This window comes from Micromys minutus, assembly GCF_963924665.1.
Source record: "Micromys minutus genome assembly, chromosome: 21".
NCBI classification, from domain to species: domain Eukaryota; kingdom Metazoa; phylum Chordata; class Mammalia; order Rodentia; family Muridae; genus Micromys; species Micromys minutus.
This window is the reverse complement of record NC_137956.1, coordinates 51668297-51687111: the sequence shown is the minus strand read 5'-3', so window position 1 is coordinate 51687111 and position 18815 is coordinate 51668297. Positions and strand designations below refer to the sequence as shown.

Sequence of the window (18815 nt, the reverse complement as noted above, 5' to 3'; positions counted from 1 at the left end):
GTGTGACTGAGAGGGAGGGGTGAGTGAGGAGTGCCAGTCTTGGTTAAAATATGACGTGGACAGTCCTTGAGGTGGAGGTAGGTGTTAGTCCAGAAACATTAGAAGACCCAGCTGCTACATAGCCCACAGATCCGCTCAGGCAGGGCTGTGTAGATAACAGGCAACCAAGCAGTTGGTGTTTCAGGAAAAGAATGGTTTTTAGAATTAGTTGCTCTTAACCAGACCAACTGTATGCTTATAGGATAAGTTTGATACTTTTAGTTTGCAAAGTATATTCATAAACATTCATTTCACCTCACACTCAGCTTTGAGCACATAAAAATTCAAGAAGCTCCAAATAGAGTACGTTTTTAGAACCACCTGCTGCTCAGGGAAGTTTAAACATCTAGATTTATCTCCTCTCTCTCACCCTCCAATCTCTTCTGTACAGTATAAGGAAATCTAAAGAATGGTGCCCGAAATTATTACCAGACTCATGCACATCTATTACCACCTGAAAGTCAATACCCTCAAGACAAGTGTTGATGGGCAGGAAATCCAGTATATTCAACAGTAAGCACTGAAAAACCTCGGGCTGGGAACAGGGACAGGGACGGAGAGCTATCATCCACATGAAGGTCATCTTAGGGAAGCTCGGGACACAAAGACATTTTTATAGAGACAGAAAGAATCCTGGGAGTAATGGGCAGGAAGACCATATTACCGGATCTTTGTCAGGATTTCCAACACACACACACCCCGCCCCCGATTCTGGCTGGAACATTCCAATGAACCTTGACTTCTTGGTATTTTTCTACATATTCAACCTCTTAGCAACATGATGGATCGTGTTAGCTGATGCTGAGCTAGAATAAGAGATGCACCACCATTTAGATTATTCCAGTGAATCACTGGAAATGCTGCCTTTTGTCGGTCATTTTAAAAGATTACCAGTTAGCATCCTAATGATTTAGGTTTGACTTTCCTCTGGAACTTATAAAGCTGAAGAGTGGGAAGGGGCGATCTCGGGACAAATCCTTGCAACCAGAAAGTGTGAGGCTGGTGGGATCCACCAACCCTGCTGCTCGGTGAAGATGGTGGCTTCCTCTACACCACATGTCACTTTACACCACACTACATGTCTGTCACTCCATGGTATATTTAGCACGTTTCATTGCTGCCAGTCTCAGCCCAGTAGCTCAGACCTCCTGGAGGCCTCAGTTCTTAGAGCTTTAGAGTGAACAGGTAGGTACCTTAGAAACAAGGGTCACAAAGCAAAGAGCTGAGCCGTTACCCTTGTTTTGTTCACGTGGCTTAATATAAATAAAGTTACCACTGAGTTTAAAGCAAATTTTAAAGTTGCCATAGAGGTGGATGCTGTTTCTACTCCAGACACCAAAGAAAAAGCTGCAGAAAGCATTAATGACGTGTGGCTGGCTCCCTGCTTGGGCCCATAACTGGATGTTCATTTGAAGACAATTGCTAAGTTGCTAAGATGGTTCATTTTGTCTCAACTGTAAGGTACCCAGATCCATGACCAAATCTTACTGGGGGTTAGTACTGTGGCTGGGCAGATAACTCATGAGGAAGCCATAAGGTTGTGAATGCCATAATCCCAAGACTTGGGAAGTTAAGGCAGGAGTTCAAGTCCAGCCTAAGTTACATAAGACTCAATTTTAGGAGAGGGGACAAATTATTTCCCTTCCCTAATGCTTATATAAATGACAAGAAGCTGTTGTTCTGAGGAAGAGCTGTCCAATGTTTAGCTACCTGTACTGGTTTCTTCAGGCTCTTCATAGCCACCATCTTCCCCGACCCTCACCCACCCCCCAGCCACCAGTTCCCCACCCACAACCCCCCACCCGTCTTAAGGTTCTGATTACTGACCTTTGTTTCTGAGCAAACTTGGGTTCCCAGGAGGTGTCACCCAGAGACAGAATGAGCACCTGACCAAGAAGTAGATTTGTCGTTGTGGCTTACAGTTCTTCATCCCCTCATCCTGTCAGGCAATGGATTATTTACTGAGTGCTCACTAGGCCCTGGGGGATAAAGCAGTAAGCTTGCTTCGGGCTTCTGGTGGAGTTGAGAATTGAAAGACGCAATACAAAAAGCAAATTGATAAGTAATGCATTGTGTTATGTAAGTGCCATAAAGCAGAATCTGGGAAGAGAGAAAAGTTGGGGAAATCACTCTGAGGAATGATAATCAAATGAACCTGTGTGACATCCCGTTCCCTAGGAAACAGGCCTGTGTTACTGAAGGCCAAGAACAGGGTTGGAGACACTGCAGTGGGAGAGAGAAAGACCGTGATGCAGGAGAGCTGGCCTCCCTAGAAAAGCCTAGGCCACACCCGTAATTCTAGCATTCTAGATGCTGATGCAAGAAATATTGTGAGCTCCAGGCCAGCTCAGGTTACACAGGAAGTCCCTGGTTCTTGTAATAAATAAATAAATATCATAATACAACTCAAACATTGACAAAAAAATACAAGACTACACAAATGAGAGAAAAACAAAAAGCAGCAAGTGCAGATTGTGATGGTGGCTCACACCAGCAACCCCAGCCCTTGAGAGGCTGAGGAGAAAGGACCATTATAGCTTCAAACCCAGCTTGGGTTAGGGAGAACATAGCAGGCGAATCCAGAACAACCAAAACTCAAGTGAACAATAACAAACACACGACCAGCCAGGCCTACCGCTACTGCCCTTTAATCCCAGATACTTATGTGGAAGCTGAGGCAGGAGGATCACAAAGTCAAAGCAGAAGCACAGCTCACAATTCAGCAGTAAAGCACCTGCTCTGCTCTGTATTCAATCCCTGGTTTAGAAGGGGGCGGGGGTGGCAAAGAGAGGAAGGCTCCCTAGAACTTCTGCCCTCTCCTGGCCCCTTCACAAGCTCCTGCAACCACGTGCACATAGCCATGCAAGGACAGACACATAAGCACATAATTTAAAATAAAGAGGAGAAAAGGGAAACAAGATGCACAATTTGCTATTAGCTAACCATTGCCCTGCGGTTTACATGGTTAGAAAAACTGTAAGTGGCCGGCTGATGGTGGTGGCGCGCACCTTTAATCCCAGCGCTTGGGAGGCAGATGCAGTTGGATCACTGTGAGCTTGAGGCCAGCCTGGTCTACAGAGCTTCCGGGACAGCCAGGGCTACACAGAGAAATCCTATCTTGAAAAACCAAAACCAAAACATAAGAATCTAAAGTCAGAAGGAATTCTGAAGCTTTATTTTGTGACCAAACCACACGTTTTACTGATAATGGAGTCTCGGGGCCAGCTGAAGGAGGAGACTTGGGAAGTGTGTGCTGGAGAGATGATTCTTCCAATTCTAGGGTGTGATCTGCCCTTGCTTCTGCACCAAAGGCAACCCCGTGACCCTTCTGTAAATAGAGCCTCCTTGACAAACACAGACAAACAGAAATTCCCAACAATGATGCTAAGTTTGACATATGCCTTTAGTGTCCGGTCACTTCTAGTGTTCAATTAGATCAAGTAATCTGCATATGGATTGATGGCAAGGTCCCCCTGAGATAATAAAGCCTCTGTTTTAGATATTTAAAGAAAAAAGTTTCATTTGCATTCCCCCGGTCAGCAGCATTGATTTTTAAAATGAAAAATTGCACTTTTGCTACAGTTGCTGACAGCATTGATTTTTTGAACAAACTTTCCCTTCAGATCTTCACCGAGGCCTGAGAAGTAATTGAACATGGCATTGCATCTGCTTTGGTTTGCATGAAGCCTTTTACCGCTGGTAGCATTAAAGCGAGGGGCATTTATCTTTCTGGGCATCTGATCCAATTCTGTTATTTTCAGTCACTCTTCCTGAACACCCACTGTGTGCACTCTCCCAATTTTCCAGTTGCTCTTCCTGAACACCCACTGTGTGCAATCTCCAAAATTTCCAGTTGCTTTTCTTGAGTACCCACTGTGTGTGCAATCTCCCAATTTTCCAGTCACTCTTCCTGGACACCCACTGTGCACAGACTCCCAAACTACAAGCTGACAACAGAGAAGTCGCCATATGATGTGCAAAGGCACGGGGAGGGGGGGGGCAGGAGGGGAACTGTAAGCTCTAGGCAGTAACAGTGCTCATCCACTTGCCAAGAATGGCCCAAAGGTGAGGCTGACTCCATTCCATGAGCTACTTCCTTGAGCTATTAATGAGGTCAGTAGGAAACAAGACGCAAACTACATATGGGTACACGCTGACATATAGTTCACTTTGTGTTTGCAGTGCTGGGAGTAGAACCCAGAGCCTCATAAATACAGGGCAGACACTACCAACTGAGCTATATCTCCAGTTTAACAGGCCAATGCAATGTTAGAACCCTGTCACAGTAAGACCACACCTAACCAGCTGAGACTAACGTGGCTAACGCAGAAGAGCACAGCCTTAGTCAGAGTTCTGTTGCCATGAAGGTTCACCATGACTTTGGCAACTCTCATAAGAGAAAGCATTTAATTGGAGCTTGATTAACGTTTCAGAGGTTTAGTTCATTGTCATCATGGCAGGGGACATGGTAACATGCAGTCAGACATTGTGCTGGAAAAGTAGCTGAAAGTTCTACATCTGGATCTGCAGACCACCGGAAGAGAGAGACACTGAGCCTGGCTCGGGCTCTTGAAATCTCAAAGTCCACCCCCAGTGACGCAATTCCTCCAACAAGGCCACACCTACCCTAAGGCCACACCTCCAAATCCTTCCAAGTAGTGCCACTCCCTGAGGACTAAACACTCACTCTCTCTAGGCAGGTTCACCTACAACAGGGCCAGCTCTACTGTGCAGTTCAGGCAAGGTGCAGGGGGGCCTGCTCTTCCAAGTGCTGCAGCAGGTGAGGCTTGGGGACAACTCTCCTGCCTGCCGTAGGTGGCAAGGGGTGAGAAGGGCGGTCATCTCTCCCACGCCCATGTCACCACATAGCAGACAAGGTACAGGGCCTGCTCTCCCAAGTGCTGCAACTGGTAAGGGGCAGGGACATCTCTGCTGCTCTCACAACCCCAGGACCACATCTCCCATTACAGATTGTGAAGGGGGAGGTGGGGGAGAAGGGTATCCCTCCCTCATCCACACCACCACACAGGAGAGGAGTGGTGGGGCTAGGTCTCCTATACTCTTATCCTCAGGAGCTGGCTCACTCAAAGCTCCAGAAATGTGGAGTACAGCAACTGGCTAGGGCAGGGACAGCTCTCCTGATTTCATGACCCCAGGGCCAGTCTTCCCATGAAGCCCATGATGAGGGGCTAGTTCTGAACAGCCCTCAGGTATCAACATGTTTCCAGGAAACCCAAATCAGGGACCAGTGCCTGACCTTTGGTGGTAACAGACCCCTTCTGCTGCAGGGCCACAGACCTGGACCCCAGTGGTAGCACAGGCCAGGACCTCACCCTGGTGGCATGGTCCCTGGGGGCATTGCTGGATACCCACATCAGGCTGTTCCTCACTATCCTTGAGTCTCCAGTTCTGCCTCTCCATTGGGCCCACGACCTTCTGTTTCTTTCTCTTCTATTTCTCCACCACTTTCTTGCTTCTCTTAGTGGTACCTGGGGTCTCTGAGTGTCTGGAGTCTTCACAGGAGTGGCCTCAGGAGTGCTATGCCTGACTCCTGCATTATGGTGCTAGGCAGGGGTCATCTTAGGCTTCTTGTTTTCAGGGAGTGTTAGGCTACTAATCATTCAGATGTTCCTAGGTCGGAACACTGAACATAGACATGGCTTCTCTCCCCTCTGCCACCTACTGACACACATGTGACACAGCAGCCACACACTGCAACACTTCTAGAAGAGGTACAAGTTTCTTAATCAACTGAATCTATTCAGGACCTGCTAGAGGCAGATGCTAAGATGAGGTCATATGTGAAGGAGGTTTCTGAAAGGAAGTGTGAAGAGGGGGAAAGCCTGTATCATGAGAAACAAACAAACAAAAAAACTCATGGGAGTGGTTCTGTTTCCATATTTATTTATTTTTGAGATTTTTGTCATCCAGGGAAGAATTAAACTTGCAGTCTTCCTATATCTGCTACCCAAGGGATGGGATTTCAGGGTCACTGCTCCTGGATCAAAGCTGAGGTTTTGTTTTGCTTTGCTTGGTTTGGCTTTGTTTGGCTTTACAAGACAGGTTTTCTGTGTGTAGCCCTGGCTGTTCTGGAACTCAATGTCCAGACTGACTTCCAACTCAGAGATCTGCATCTGCCTTTCTAGCTCTGGAATAAAGGTGTGTGCCACCATGTTTGATTCAATAAGAGACTGTTGTTGTTTGTTTTTCGTTTTTTAAGATAGGGTTTGTGTGTGTGTGTGTGTGTGTGTGTGTGTGTGTGTGTAGCTTTAGCTGTCCTGAAACTTACTCTGAAGACTAGGCTGGCCTCAAAACTCAGAACTCAGAGGTCTGCCTGCCTCTGAGAGGTTTTGTTTGCTTGTTTGTTTAAGATTTATTATATATATATATATATATATATATATATATATATATATATATATATATATATATATATACTGTAGCTATCTGAAGACACACCAGAAGAGGGCATCAGATCTCATTACAGATGGTCGTGAGCCACCATGTGGTTGCTGGGAATTGAACTCAGGACCTCTGGAAGAGCAGTCAGTGCTCTTAACCACTGGAGCCATCTCTCCAGCCCCTCTGAGAGGTTTTTTAAGAGCCTTCATTGTACATCCTGAGTTTTAATTCGGGAATGGGCTTTCCCAATAATTCATATTAAGAAATAGAACTAAATTCTTAATCGTGAACTCCCTTGGTTAGTGCTTCACGGGTTCTTCAACCTCAGTGGCTTCCTTCATCAGGGGTGATTTGGGACCACAGGTCACACTGGCCATGTTTTCAGACAATATAGTTGTCCCAGCTGGAGCAGGCACTGATGTTTTGGGTGAGGCATGTCAAGGACACAGCTAACAGCCTTCAACACACGGAATGCCCCATACCTAAGTGTCCACTCAGCCAACAACAGTGCCGAGGTCAGGGAGCTCTTCCAGGCTTCTAGAACCTTTTGCAAGAAAGTATAGGTTTCTTGAGGGGGCATGAAGGAAAGTGAGGGATGTTCTACAGAGGCCTGCTGGGTAGACATCTGCAGTGTGAGCCTCCCCGTGGAGAAGCTCAGTAAACCAATCGAGCAGAGCAGAGCTCAGACAGCCCTGACCCAACACAGAGCAGCTGAAGTCAGGCTGCCTGAAGGACAACTTCAGTTCAGAGTTTTGTCAAAAACCCAGAAGTCTCACTAGGTGCCCGCAGAATCGCAGCCACTTTCTGACTTAAATGACAAGCACCGCACCACATACACGCCTCGCAGAAGCTACAGAAACAATTGTCAAAAAGCTTGTGCTAAATTTAAGCCCTGGTGCCAAGTGAAATATTTTGCATACAGCGACATCCGAGGCGGACATGCTCACACCCGTCCCGCCATCCCGTCAGTGGGGTTTGGAATTTGAATTTTCTAGAATTGTCTGAGTCTTGTCAACTAGAGAGAACATTCCAGAAGTTTGAGTACTGACACCCAGAGGCATTCCACCTAGAAAGCATGACCTGGAGACATTCAAAAGGCATGGTTGATGTTTAAACTATAAAGCACTTGGAGGACACCTCTAACTCTTGTGTTTCCCAGGCCACATAAGCATCAGCCCTCGAGGAACTGTGGGACGCTGTGGATGTCAGAGCACTACATGGACTAGATGAAGCCTGGATTCCAACTCTTTCCGCTTTACTCTCAGATGATATCTGACACGCAAAAGGCTCTGCCCAGGCAGTGAGACACCATTGCTTGGGTCTCCAATGACGTCAGGGGTGAGGTAACCTGTGGGAAGCACATGGGGGTGGAGGGAGGAACATTTCCTCCTCATCTCTACACTCTAGAGGGTATATTCTGTGGTGGCATCCTTCGCTCAGACCCATCTGTGGTTCCACCCCACAACCACAGCCTGGTCCTTCTGCAGCCTCACCCCTAAGCCCCGTCACTCCTGCTTGAGTAGAGGTCAGAGGACCACATTTTCACTTTGGCTGGCCCTGCCTTTGAGCTTGATTCTAGCAGCCCAGTCTTATTGCAAACGGCACAGAAGAAACCACAGTGTTGTGGCTGTGTCTCCCCCAAGGCCATGGGACTAGAAAGCCACAGAGTTAAACTCTAAGTCACAGGTTCCTTCCTAACCCAGAGTTACTGTAGAGGAGCTGAAAAACGAATTCATGGTTTACTCAGTTAAGAAAACTCTAGGGCTGGAGAGATGGCTCAGTGGTTAAGAGCACTGACTGCTCTTCCAGAGTCCTGAATTCAATTCCCAACAACCACAGGGTGGTTCATAACCATCTGTAATGGGATCATATGCCCTCTGTTGGTGTGCCTAAAGACAGCTACAGTATATGTATATATATATATATATATAGATATATATATATATGTATATATATGTATGTATATATGTATATGTATATATATAATAAATCTTTTTTAAAAACCTCTAACATTTAGAGCAAACTCGAATTTCCCTGCTATTCTGCTATTGACCTGGTATTTAAATTTGCCTACTATACTGCTTAGTTCTTTTTTGTTTTTATGATTATTTATATGTGTAATGAATATTTTGTCTGTCTGTACATCTGCACACCAGAAGAGAGCATCAGATTTCCTGGAACTACAGTTTTTGATGGTTGTGAGTAGCCGTGTGTGCGCCGGGAATTGAACTCAGGAGCTCTGGAAGAGCAGCCCAGCTTAGCTCTACTCTTAACATAAAAAGACCAGCCTTGTCCCATGGTCTCTGAACTTCAAAACCCTAGAATTCCACAAGAGCTGGCTGGGTGGGGTAGAATGAGCAAGGCAGGTGCTTGGCCATTTTAGGTCCACGGTATAGTTTAGTAGGCTGTTTAGAGGAGGAGTACTTTGCACCCGACTGCTTTCTACAGAGGACAGAAACTCTCAGAGTTCCTCTTCAGAGTGGCAATTTAATTTTAAGATTGTATTAGCGCAGCTGTATTCACAGTGCATGAAACAACAGCGCCTCCTGGTGGAGAAGGAGGGCGTTGTTCTGAGGGTGGGTTTATCTAACTTGATAATGGGTTATTAAAAGCAAGTAAAAAAGAAATTGGCATCAGGTCTCAGAAATAACCCTAAAACTCCGAATGGAATTGTATGTTTACACGGTTATGTACTTCCAATCACAAACACACCAATACTAAGTGCTGTCATCCCTTTTAATTTTATTTATTTATTTGTTTGTTGTTTATTCTGTGTGTATGTGTTTTGCTGGAGCTTAAACCCAAAGTCTTAGGCATGCTTATAAATAACCATTACACCACTGAGCTACATCTCCAGCACATGAGATATTCTCAACCAGATGTAGTAGTTGGGAAACCTTGGTAAGATTTTTGAGGTTTTGTTTTGGTTTGCTTTTTATTGTATTTATTTGTTTGTTGAGACTGTCTCCCTCTGCAGCCCTGGCTGAACTGGAACTCTGAGGTCTGCCTGACTCTACTTCACAAGTGCTGGTATTGAAGGTGTGCTACCATGCCCGCAGCCTTTTCTTTTCTTTCCTCTCTCTCTCTCTCTCTCTCTCTCTCTCTCTCTCTCTCTCTCTCTCTCTCTCTCTCTCTCTCTGGCTTGGTTTTTGTTGTTGTTTGAGATGGGGTCTACATCTCAGCAGAGGCTAACCTTGACTACCCAGCACTCCTTCTGCCTCAGCCTAGGATTACTGAGATCACAGGCATAAGCCCCAATCAATACTTGACTTAGATGATTTTTTTCCCTGTATGAGTATAGGGGTATCATGAGAATATATGTGGAGGCCAGAGGGACAACACTGGGGTGTTGGTTTTCCTCTTTGCACCACGAGACATATGCATCAGACTCAGGTCCTCAGGCTTCTTTGGCAACCAAATTAACCTGTTAAGCCACCTTACTGGCCCAGATGTTTCTGTTTTAATGGCTAGCATCAATACTATTTCTATTGTTCCCTTTTAAGAGTTTTAAAGTGGGAGACAGGATTGGAGAGACGGCTCAGCCATTAAGAACATACACTGCTCTAGTTGTTCAACTCCCAGCACCCAAATCAGGTGGCTCAGAATTACCTACTACAGACAGATCTAGTCTCCATGGGCAAAAATAAAATAAAATGAACTTGTAGAAAGAAAGGGTTGGGATAAATTGTTGGGACTGGGAAGAGTTTTGTGACAGTGTTGAGACCTCAGGCTTGAAGTTTTAAGGTACAGGTCAAAAGGGTTTTATCATTGGAAAGTATCTTGGATAGTGATCAGCTGACAACTTGGGCTCTTTGCAAATTGTTGAAAAGTAGCAAAATGATTTAGTCTTTTATTAACCCGACCCCTCTGAGGCCATCCCACAGATGTTTACACAGGAAAATCGGAGTTGGCCTTAAAGAGGGCAAACTTCCAGTATCAACCTGGGACAATGTTTCTTTCTAAAAAACCAAACACAGCTGTGAGGACAGGTGGCCTGAGTTTGGAGTGAGCAGGTGTTCTAACCCTAAAGCACTCCCGGCTGGTTAAACAGAAAATCATTCTCTTTCCCACACTGCCCTCTACTGGTGGAAGAAGGCAATGTTTATTGCCTGCCCAGATTGCCTTTCTACCAGGACCCACAGTTTTGGGAACAGCAAGATTTCTGTAACAGTAATTAAGGAAATCTATTTGGAATCAGAGCTCTTATCTGGCTGAACATCCTTAGCACAGGCCTCATTCGTAATGTTCCCACACTAACAGCTGTGGCTCATCACCCTGCCCGTGACTTGAATTTCATACGATGATGTCCCAATGCTAGGCAGTCTGGTGGTGACGTACACAGCTTCCTCTCTCCAGTCCCAACCCATCAATCACACCATCATCAGTGTGACACTGATGGAGAGAGCACCAGCTCTGGGTCCGCAGAGGTGGCCTAGGCCAGGTCACACTAGAAGCCACTTGAGGAAGGGGAGGCATGAGACTACTGTGTTTCACTTTTGGGGAGTTCTTATCATGTGAGACCAGAATTCCACGGTGGTGGTGGGAAGGCCCAGGCTTGTGGAACCAGCCCCGTTATAGTAACACATACTATAACGGGCTGTAAAGAAACTAAACCAGGATACATATAAGTTCCTGCAGTGTGGTTGGCTCAAGGATCCTCTGTGCTGATAAGCACCTGTGTGGAACCCCAGGCTGGCAGGATGGCTGTAAGGAGTGGGAAGAAACGTGCTAGCCAGGCGGTGCTGGCAACAGTCATATATGGCTCCCAGACCAGCCTCCTGAGATGACAGAGGCAGATAGGAATTTCCTTGGGAAGCCTTGATACCCCACTCATCCTTTACCTCACAGCAGCCCCTGCGTGTCTGTGACATTCCCCCAGATGGATCCCCAACACGAGAAGTGATAGCCCCACCCCAGATCCCAAACACACCTGCCAGAACTGGAGTGTGTTGTATTCCAACAGAGGGAAGCACTCTCTGCAGAATGAAGATTGGAAATGTGACTAAGGCTCTCCTAGGTTTGGGCCCAGGCTTCTAGAATCTTCTTCCCTCCCTGATCTGCAGACCAGCCAAGTTCAGGAATTTGGCACCAACTTTATTTGCAAAAACCAAACAGAGAGAGGCAGAAAGGTCTCCTCGTTGCTCTGGGCCCTGCAACAACTTGTCTCTCCCTGAGAACCACCAGGCCCGCCCCACTCTCCAATGTTCAGCTCAGCCCACCGACACCCCGCCCACATAGCAAGCCCTCGAGCCCCACCCATCAACGCCTTCTGCTCTTTGCGTTCACACCCCTCCCTGGCCCAGCCCCTCCTCCGTTCCGGGCTACACAATGGCAAACTGGCAGATGTAAGGCAGCTGATCGCGGCATCTCTTGTCGAACCACTTGCCGTTGGCTGTGCCGGACAGGGCGGCACAGTTCTTGGCTTTGCCACCGTCGGGTTGCGTCGTGATCTCCGTCTCCCAGTTCTTGTAGGCCAGGCGGCCTCCGGTCATGTCCACCCAGGCGCCTTCCACGGCCATGTCGTTGAGGCCCAGCCAGATCTCCGCCTCGCTGCCCAAGCTCTGGCGCGCGTACTCGAACAGCGCCTCGTTCTCTAGCTCCGAATGCGGCGTGCCCAGCGTGCCCCCTTGCGAGATGCAGTCCTCGCTCGCCTCATGGAAGGTCTTCGGCTGGGTGAAGGCCAGGAGGCACTTCAAATTCACCTTGGTGCCCTTTAGGCACACTGAAGGGAGAGATGGCTGTCACAGAAGGTTTGGTTGCTCCAAGGCAAACAGACCTCTTTCAGGCTGACCCCTACCCTTCTTCTCATCCCGTTCATCTGAAGCCTGCTTGCTCCTGCTTCAGGACCCTGCTGTGGCAGACACTTAAGGGCTAGTACAAGAGGACCTGCTCCTAGAATGGACACACCCCCCCCGCTGTAAAGCCAGGGTCACTGACTTCCAGAGATAAAGGGAGTGAAAACGTCACCTGGTCTCTGCCGGGAGCTACAGAGGATGGCACCGGACACCTCAGCCTAACCCATCTCAAAGGCAGCTTCCCCAACCATCCAGAGCCTCCTAGGATAAGCTCCGCCACCAGGCCCCTCCCTAGGATCAAGCCACTAGCTCACACTGCCAGGCATGTATCTACTTGAACTAAAGACTGCATTCTAGGTACTTAGGACTGAGTACTCCTACCTGAGGGCCAGCAAGCTTTGCCACAGGGGATCAGCACAGGGAACCTCTGCTCAGACCAGGTCCCTGGCTGGGTGGGTGGAGCTGGGAGAACGAACCAAGAGTGCAGGAGCATTTGTAGCAGAAAAGACTGTAAGGAATGGCCATTTCAAAAGCCACTCTGAACTAGAGTACTCAGGGAAACACTGGCTTCCCAGGTTAGCACACCACACAACAGAGGCAAAGTCCTAAGGCCGGCAGAAAATGGAAATAGAGACATGTAAGATGACCACAATGGAGAGGGACAACCAATTTGAAAGGGGACCGGCCTGGCAGAGTGGATGGCCAGTCTGCTTGGGCTACCCCAAGCAAGAGAATAAAGGCTGTCTGGTTTGGCCACCAGAATGCCCAAGCTTGGCCTTGGTCCTGCTTCACCTCTCCTCGGCAGGGTGGCCATGAGAGTCCCTCTGCCTCAGCTCATTTTTTTTTTAATATTTTATTTTTAAGATTTTTATGTGTATTTGTATTTAATGACTAAGCCATCTCTCCAGCTCTAATAATAATAATAATAATAATAATAATAATAATAATAATAATAATTAGTAGTTGTTTTGTTTTTGAGATAGTTTCGCTGTAACTCATTTTGTAGGCCAGGCTAGCCTTGAGCTCACAGAGATTCACCTACCTCTCTGCCTCCTGAGCATTGGGATTAAAGGCATGTGCTACCATGCCTTACTTTTATTTTTAAAGTGGGGTGGGGTGGGGAGTTAATGCACATGAAGTGCAGTGCCCGTGGAGGACAGAAAGTGTTAGGTCCTTCGGAACCGGAGTTACAGGCAGGTGTGCGCCACCAGACATGGTGCGATGAGAAACTCTGGCCCTCTGTGAAGGCAGCAAACGTTCTCAGTTGTGTTTCTCCAGCCCCCATCGGGTGGCAGATCTTTACATTGGGACTCACACATGCTTGCTTGGTTACCGTGATTCAGAGAGCATCTGTAAAGCTACAGAGACACAGGGGGTGGACAGGAAAAGGGACACAGCAATGTGCCCCAGGGCTGTGAGACCCGCCCTGCTCCAGAGCTCTCGCTTTCGCTGGATAGCCTCAGGTTTCTGCTGGAGCGCCCTCTGGCCTCTGGAGCACCTCACTTCCATACGCTCTAGCTGTGACCAAACCCAACTACGCCTGACTGGGTGGGGTTGGGATTCTGTAAACCCCACCCCTCAGTTACCTGGCAATAGCCACGTATGCTCCACCCCAGTGACTTGACACTATAAAAGGGGCTGCTTGCCCCTCCTCTCTCTCTTGATCTCTTGTCTCTTGCCCTCTTGGAGCCTTACTCTCCCCCCCACCCTTCTTCTTCCCCTTCCCTTCCCCCCTCTCTCTCATGTGCTCATGACCAGCCTACTCCTCTCTCTCTCTCTCTCTCTCTCTCTCTCTCTCTCTCTCTCTCTCTCTCTCTCTCTCTCTCTCTCTCTCTCTCTGCCTCTCCCACCCTCTTAACTCTCCCATGACCTGAATAAACTCTATTCTGTATGTTACCATTGTGTGGCTGGTCCCTCAGGGGGAAGGGATTCCCAACATGGGCCCCTCAGAGGCAACTCCCTTGCCCCCAGGTCTCGCCGTACCTCATGAGCCATATGCCCCCCACTCTCTTCATCCTTCCCCTAACATTGGTGCCAAAACCTGGGTCATCATCTTTTAACAACATTGGTGCCCTGTGACTTCTAACAACAGGTGGATCTTACGGACATAAGTTAGGCAACCTCCCCTGAGGAAGCTTGAGGGCTCTGGAGCCGGGCACTAGCTGGAAGCAGCCTTCTTACTCGATGCTGCCCGTTACCAGCCTGGCCCCTGTGATCCTCCAAACAGCCTTCCTGCACTTACCGGTCTGTAAGGCCTGCTTCTCCTTCAGCAAGGCCACCTCCTGGGCCAGGACATCCAGCCTGTTCTTGAGCTCCTCAAACATCTTTGGGCTCACCAAATCTAGGACAGAGGCACAAGCAATGAAAACCTGAAGTAGGCAGATGCTCCCTTCCCCGTCTGCCAGTCCCAAAGAGGAAATTCCTTCTCCCAACCTAGATCTCTTGGTGTTCCCTCCTCTGCCCTCTGTCTAAGGAACTGACCCTCTAGCGGGACCTTTTTGCCTGTTCCTCTCAGGCTTCTCTATCCTGCATTTAGCATGGTGGGGCCGGTATTAGCAGGACTTGAGGAAACAGCCACTTCATCAGCTCCAGTAGGTCCATGGGCTAAAAAATCAGAGGTCAATGCCCTAGGACTGGGGGATGGAGGGGGAGATGGGGCTGGGTACAAGGGACAAACCAAGATAGCAAGCCCTGGACTGAGCTGAGGGTGAGGGCTGGAGACACTCGTTCACCAACACAGCTCCACCCTCGCACACATATATGACATCAGCACAGGGCGTGTACCCCCTGGGGAGAGCAGGGAGGCCATTTCTCACAGAGTGGCCACTGCAGAAGGACTGGGGCTTGTGCACCACCACCTTAGCCACGCTCACAGCCAGCCCCGCGCCATGGGCTAGTGCCACCCTGAATCTCCATTTCACAGGGAAACTGAGGCCAGATTTAAATGACATGCATAGGATGGTAGAGCAGCTGTCCCAGAGTCCTGATCCAAGTGGCCACAGAACTAAACTGAGTTTGTTCACAGTGTAAACTCAGTCCCATCTGCTTCACGATACATGGCATGTCTGATAGGGACTGCCTGTGCATCAGCAGGTGTAGGTGAGAGAGAGTGTGTGTGTGTTGAAAGCTGTGGGTGAACCCCTATCTTTCTGAAGTCTCAGGGGTTCCCAGGAAAGGTCTATTTGGTCTGAGGCAAAGGGTAGGGAGTCACCTCCAAGGCCATTTCCTGTGAAGTCCACATTGATGAGGTCAGAGTCTTTGTCCACCCACTAGAAGCCTTGCCAAGGGACTGTGGCAAAGACACAGACTTGAATATACAAAAACCAGTGATGTCCAGGGATCATCAAGTGTAAGGAGAGTAACACCCGGAGGACAAGAGCAAAGCAGACAGGTCACTCTGAGCCTCTGCTTCAGTCCCTGGGTTCACGCAAGCTCCGTGTACGTTCACATGTAGCACCAGCACAGGGTAATGCAGATGCTATGAGTTACTGTGAGAACATTAGGCCAGCGCTCGAGTGTGGCCCTTACCGAAGACTGGCCCCTGCTCTGCTTCTCTCCTTTCCCACGACAGGACTTACAAGACAGATGAGAATCAAGAGACTGGCGACCGTTCTCCACTTTCAGAAATTGTTTGCTTTGGCTATGCATCCCCTCCACCCCCAACATGCCCTGGTGTCAATGTTGGTGATGCTGAAATCAGAACCATATAGGGTATTCTGTTCTCCTGTTTTAAAATAAGCATTTTGTAGACGATCATATTCATCTGACTTAAGAAATCAAAACCACCCCCAAAATCTCCTTTCCAATCCAGACTGTTCCCCTGCAGAAGTCATCTCTGCTACATTTGGGATCCTTCTGGAACAGTTCTCCACGTATACAACAGACATATTTACTTTTTAGTCAGCCCATTCAAATTTTCTAAATAGTCACTGATACATGTTAGTTGCTTGGGCCAGCAGGATTCATCTCCATACACATGGCCATGAGAAATATGTTTGTCAAAGGGATGCCAACATATTATCCATTCTGTTTCGAATTTTGTTCACATCGTAAACTCAGTCTGCAGTATTTTGGTTTTGCCTAGTTTTGAGACCGTCTCCCCGTATAGCTTACCTGGTCTGGAACCCACTTTGTAGATTACACTGGCCTCAAACTCACAGAGATCCATTTGTTTGTCTCCAGAGAACTGAGATTAAAGGTGTGTACCGACACACTCGGTTTTATCTTGTTTGTTTGACGTTCTGAAGATGGAACCAGGGAGTCACACAGTCTAGGCAGCAGGCAAACTGGAGCAGGAAGCTGCTTAACTCTGTGGAGTTTTGTTTTGTTACCTTTTTTTTTTTTTTTTTTTTTTGAGATGGGTTTCGTATCCTTGGCTGGCCTCAAACTTGCTGCACAGTTGAAGATAATCTTAAATTATAATTATCCTGCCTCCACTTCCAGAACGCTGTAGTTAAAGTGTGTACCTTCTCTCTGGATTTTATGTGATGCCGAGGATCAAACCCAGTGTTTTGCAGACACTAGGCAAGCGCTGGATTCTGCACCGAATCCCGCCCGCTCTTTGCTGTAGCCTTGTGCTCCAGGATGCTGATTTGTGTACTTCACGGTGGAGATTCAGAGGGCCTGTAGATTTCTTCGCACCCTTCTCTTTTTTTGGCTGGGCTCTAGGGCCGCATTTCTCTGACTCTTCCTGCCATCCTCCCAATCCTTTAGAGGTGACAGCCTCAGTCATTACCAGAATTTTCTGCTCGCTCATCTCCACCCATCCCAGAATGACCTCACTGCTGACAGGACTATGGACGTAGGTCTAGAACCCTCAACACTTCAGAGAACAAAGATGCTCTGAGCTCAATCTGAGGTGACATCCCAAGGAAGAAAGAGTCCATCTCTCCCCATTTCCCCTCTAGGTACCAAGCAAAAGTTTGTCCACTGGGGAGTTTTATATATTTTATATTATTAAACGTTTGAGCAAATTCTACCCTCCTTTGGCTCACAGCTGTGGAAGCCCAGGCTGGTGCTCCCTGTGGGAAACCTGGGTTTAATGGAGTAACTAAGCTTCTAGGTTTTCTAAACTAGCATCTGCTCCCCCTCTTGTACCCAATATGTTAGAGAAAATCAAACCTACATCTTGGAGATGGCCATTCTAAGGGTCAGGGACTTGTGAAGCTCTGACAACCATCCTTCCTATGAGAACTCCCCAAGCACCAGAGGGTCTTTCACCAAGAGTCCCAGGAGGATTCATCTAGATCAGATATGAAGGGAGGATCAAGAGGTAACCATTTCCCCTGCTTACCTTTCTTGGCATTTGCAGCCTTCTTGGTCTTGGGGGTGGGTGACTCTGCTGTGGTCTGTGACAGGAAGGAGAAGAGGCAGAAGAGCAGGTAGGTGCCCCAAAATCCCATACTGCTGCTGGTTGCAGTGCCTGGTCAGAAAGCAGTGGCCACTGCAGCCTGGGCTGCACGTCTTAAGGCTGCGGACACAAGGACCTCTGTCTGGGAAACCCTCCCAAAACTTGGCTGAAGACATGCAAAAAGGGGGGAAAATGTGAAGCAAGCCTGCCAAAGGAGAAAGCTTGGAAGCCATAGCTACACTGCTGTGGACAAACACCCAGCAGCCTGGCCAGCCTCCCAGAAAGTCAGCATTTCAAAGGATTCTGATAAATAGCCCATAGCTGTCATTGATCAATCCACCCAGTATCTCTGGCACGAGCCAGGTTGGGCCTGATATTAGTTTAATGAGTCTCTGAACCCACAGAATTATCCTTTCTCATTTTATTGAAGAAACTGAGGGTCCTCACATTTTCTCCCTCAAAAAAAAAAAAAAAAATCCTGAGGCCATAAAAGAAACAGAGCAAAAGAGGGGACCAGAGCAGAAAAGGGACCCAAAAGGCCTTAGAGCAGAGTTGTTAGGAAGGGAGCTGGGGTCATGTCTCCAGATGTGCATGGAGGGGTATCAGAGCTCTTCAGGACATGATGGAGGGAGGCATGGCCAGGAAGGTGGATTTCAGGCACAGGGAGGAGGAACCCTGCAATCAGGGGAGTGGTGGCAGAGACCACAGGACCCTGGTAAAACAGTAGGAAGTCGTATGCCTTTCAGAGAAGGAATTCACGAGCGAGCATGTAGAAAGAGGAAACTGGAATGACCCCCTCTAGGTGGTCACAGTGTAGGGTTAAGAGCAGGATTACCGGTGAGCCCCTGTGAATGTGAGAATATTCAGAAATCCATATGTGTCGCGACATAAGATTGTGGATACATCCGCTGATGCCTAGCTGTCCTTGGAAGGGCCTTACTGCTGCAAACCCTCCAAAACCTGGTATGTAAGTACAGAATTCAATTCTACTCAATGATTCAGAGCGTGGCAGAGATGCTGGGTCCAAGGCTGGGGCAGGAAATGAACCCAAATGTGTCTCACAGTCAGAAATCAAGCATACTTAAAGAATTCTGGGGATCCACCAGTGTCTGGAGACCTAGCATCCATCCGCATCAGGCTGGAGGAGATGGATACACAATTACAATCCACACATAATTCTGAAAAGGACCCTTTGAAGGTGATTGATGGATGTAAGGCACTGGGCAGAG

The 18815-nt window shown here is 47.9% G+C and overlaps 1 protein-coding gene across 1 annotated transcript; it reads right to left on the bottom strand.

Moving 5' to 3' along the window:
- Window positions 1-11678: 11678 nt before the first annotated feature.
- On the bottom strand, window positions 11679-17723 carry CLEC3B (C-type lectin domain family 3 member B). Its single transcript, XM_080934106.1, has 3 exons — window positions 17530-17723; window positions 14479-14577; window positions 11679-12163 (listed from the first exon to the last, which is right to left on the bottom strand). The coding sequence occupies exons 1-3, from the start codon at window positions 17636-17638 to the stop codon at window positions 11763-11765; spliced, it is 609 nt and encodes a 202-aa protein (XP_080790232.1). The 5' UTR covers window positions 17639-17723; the 3' UTR covers window positions 11679-11762.
- Between the last annotated feature and the right edge of the window lie 1092 nt (window positions 17724-18815).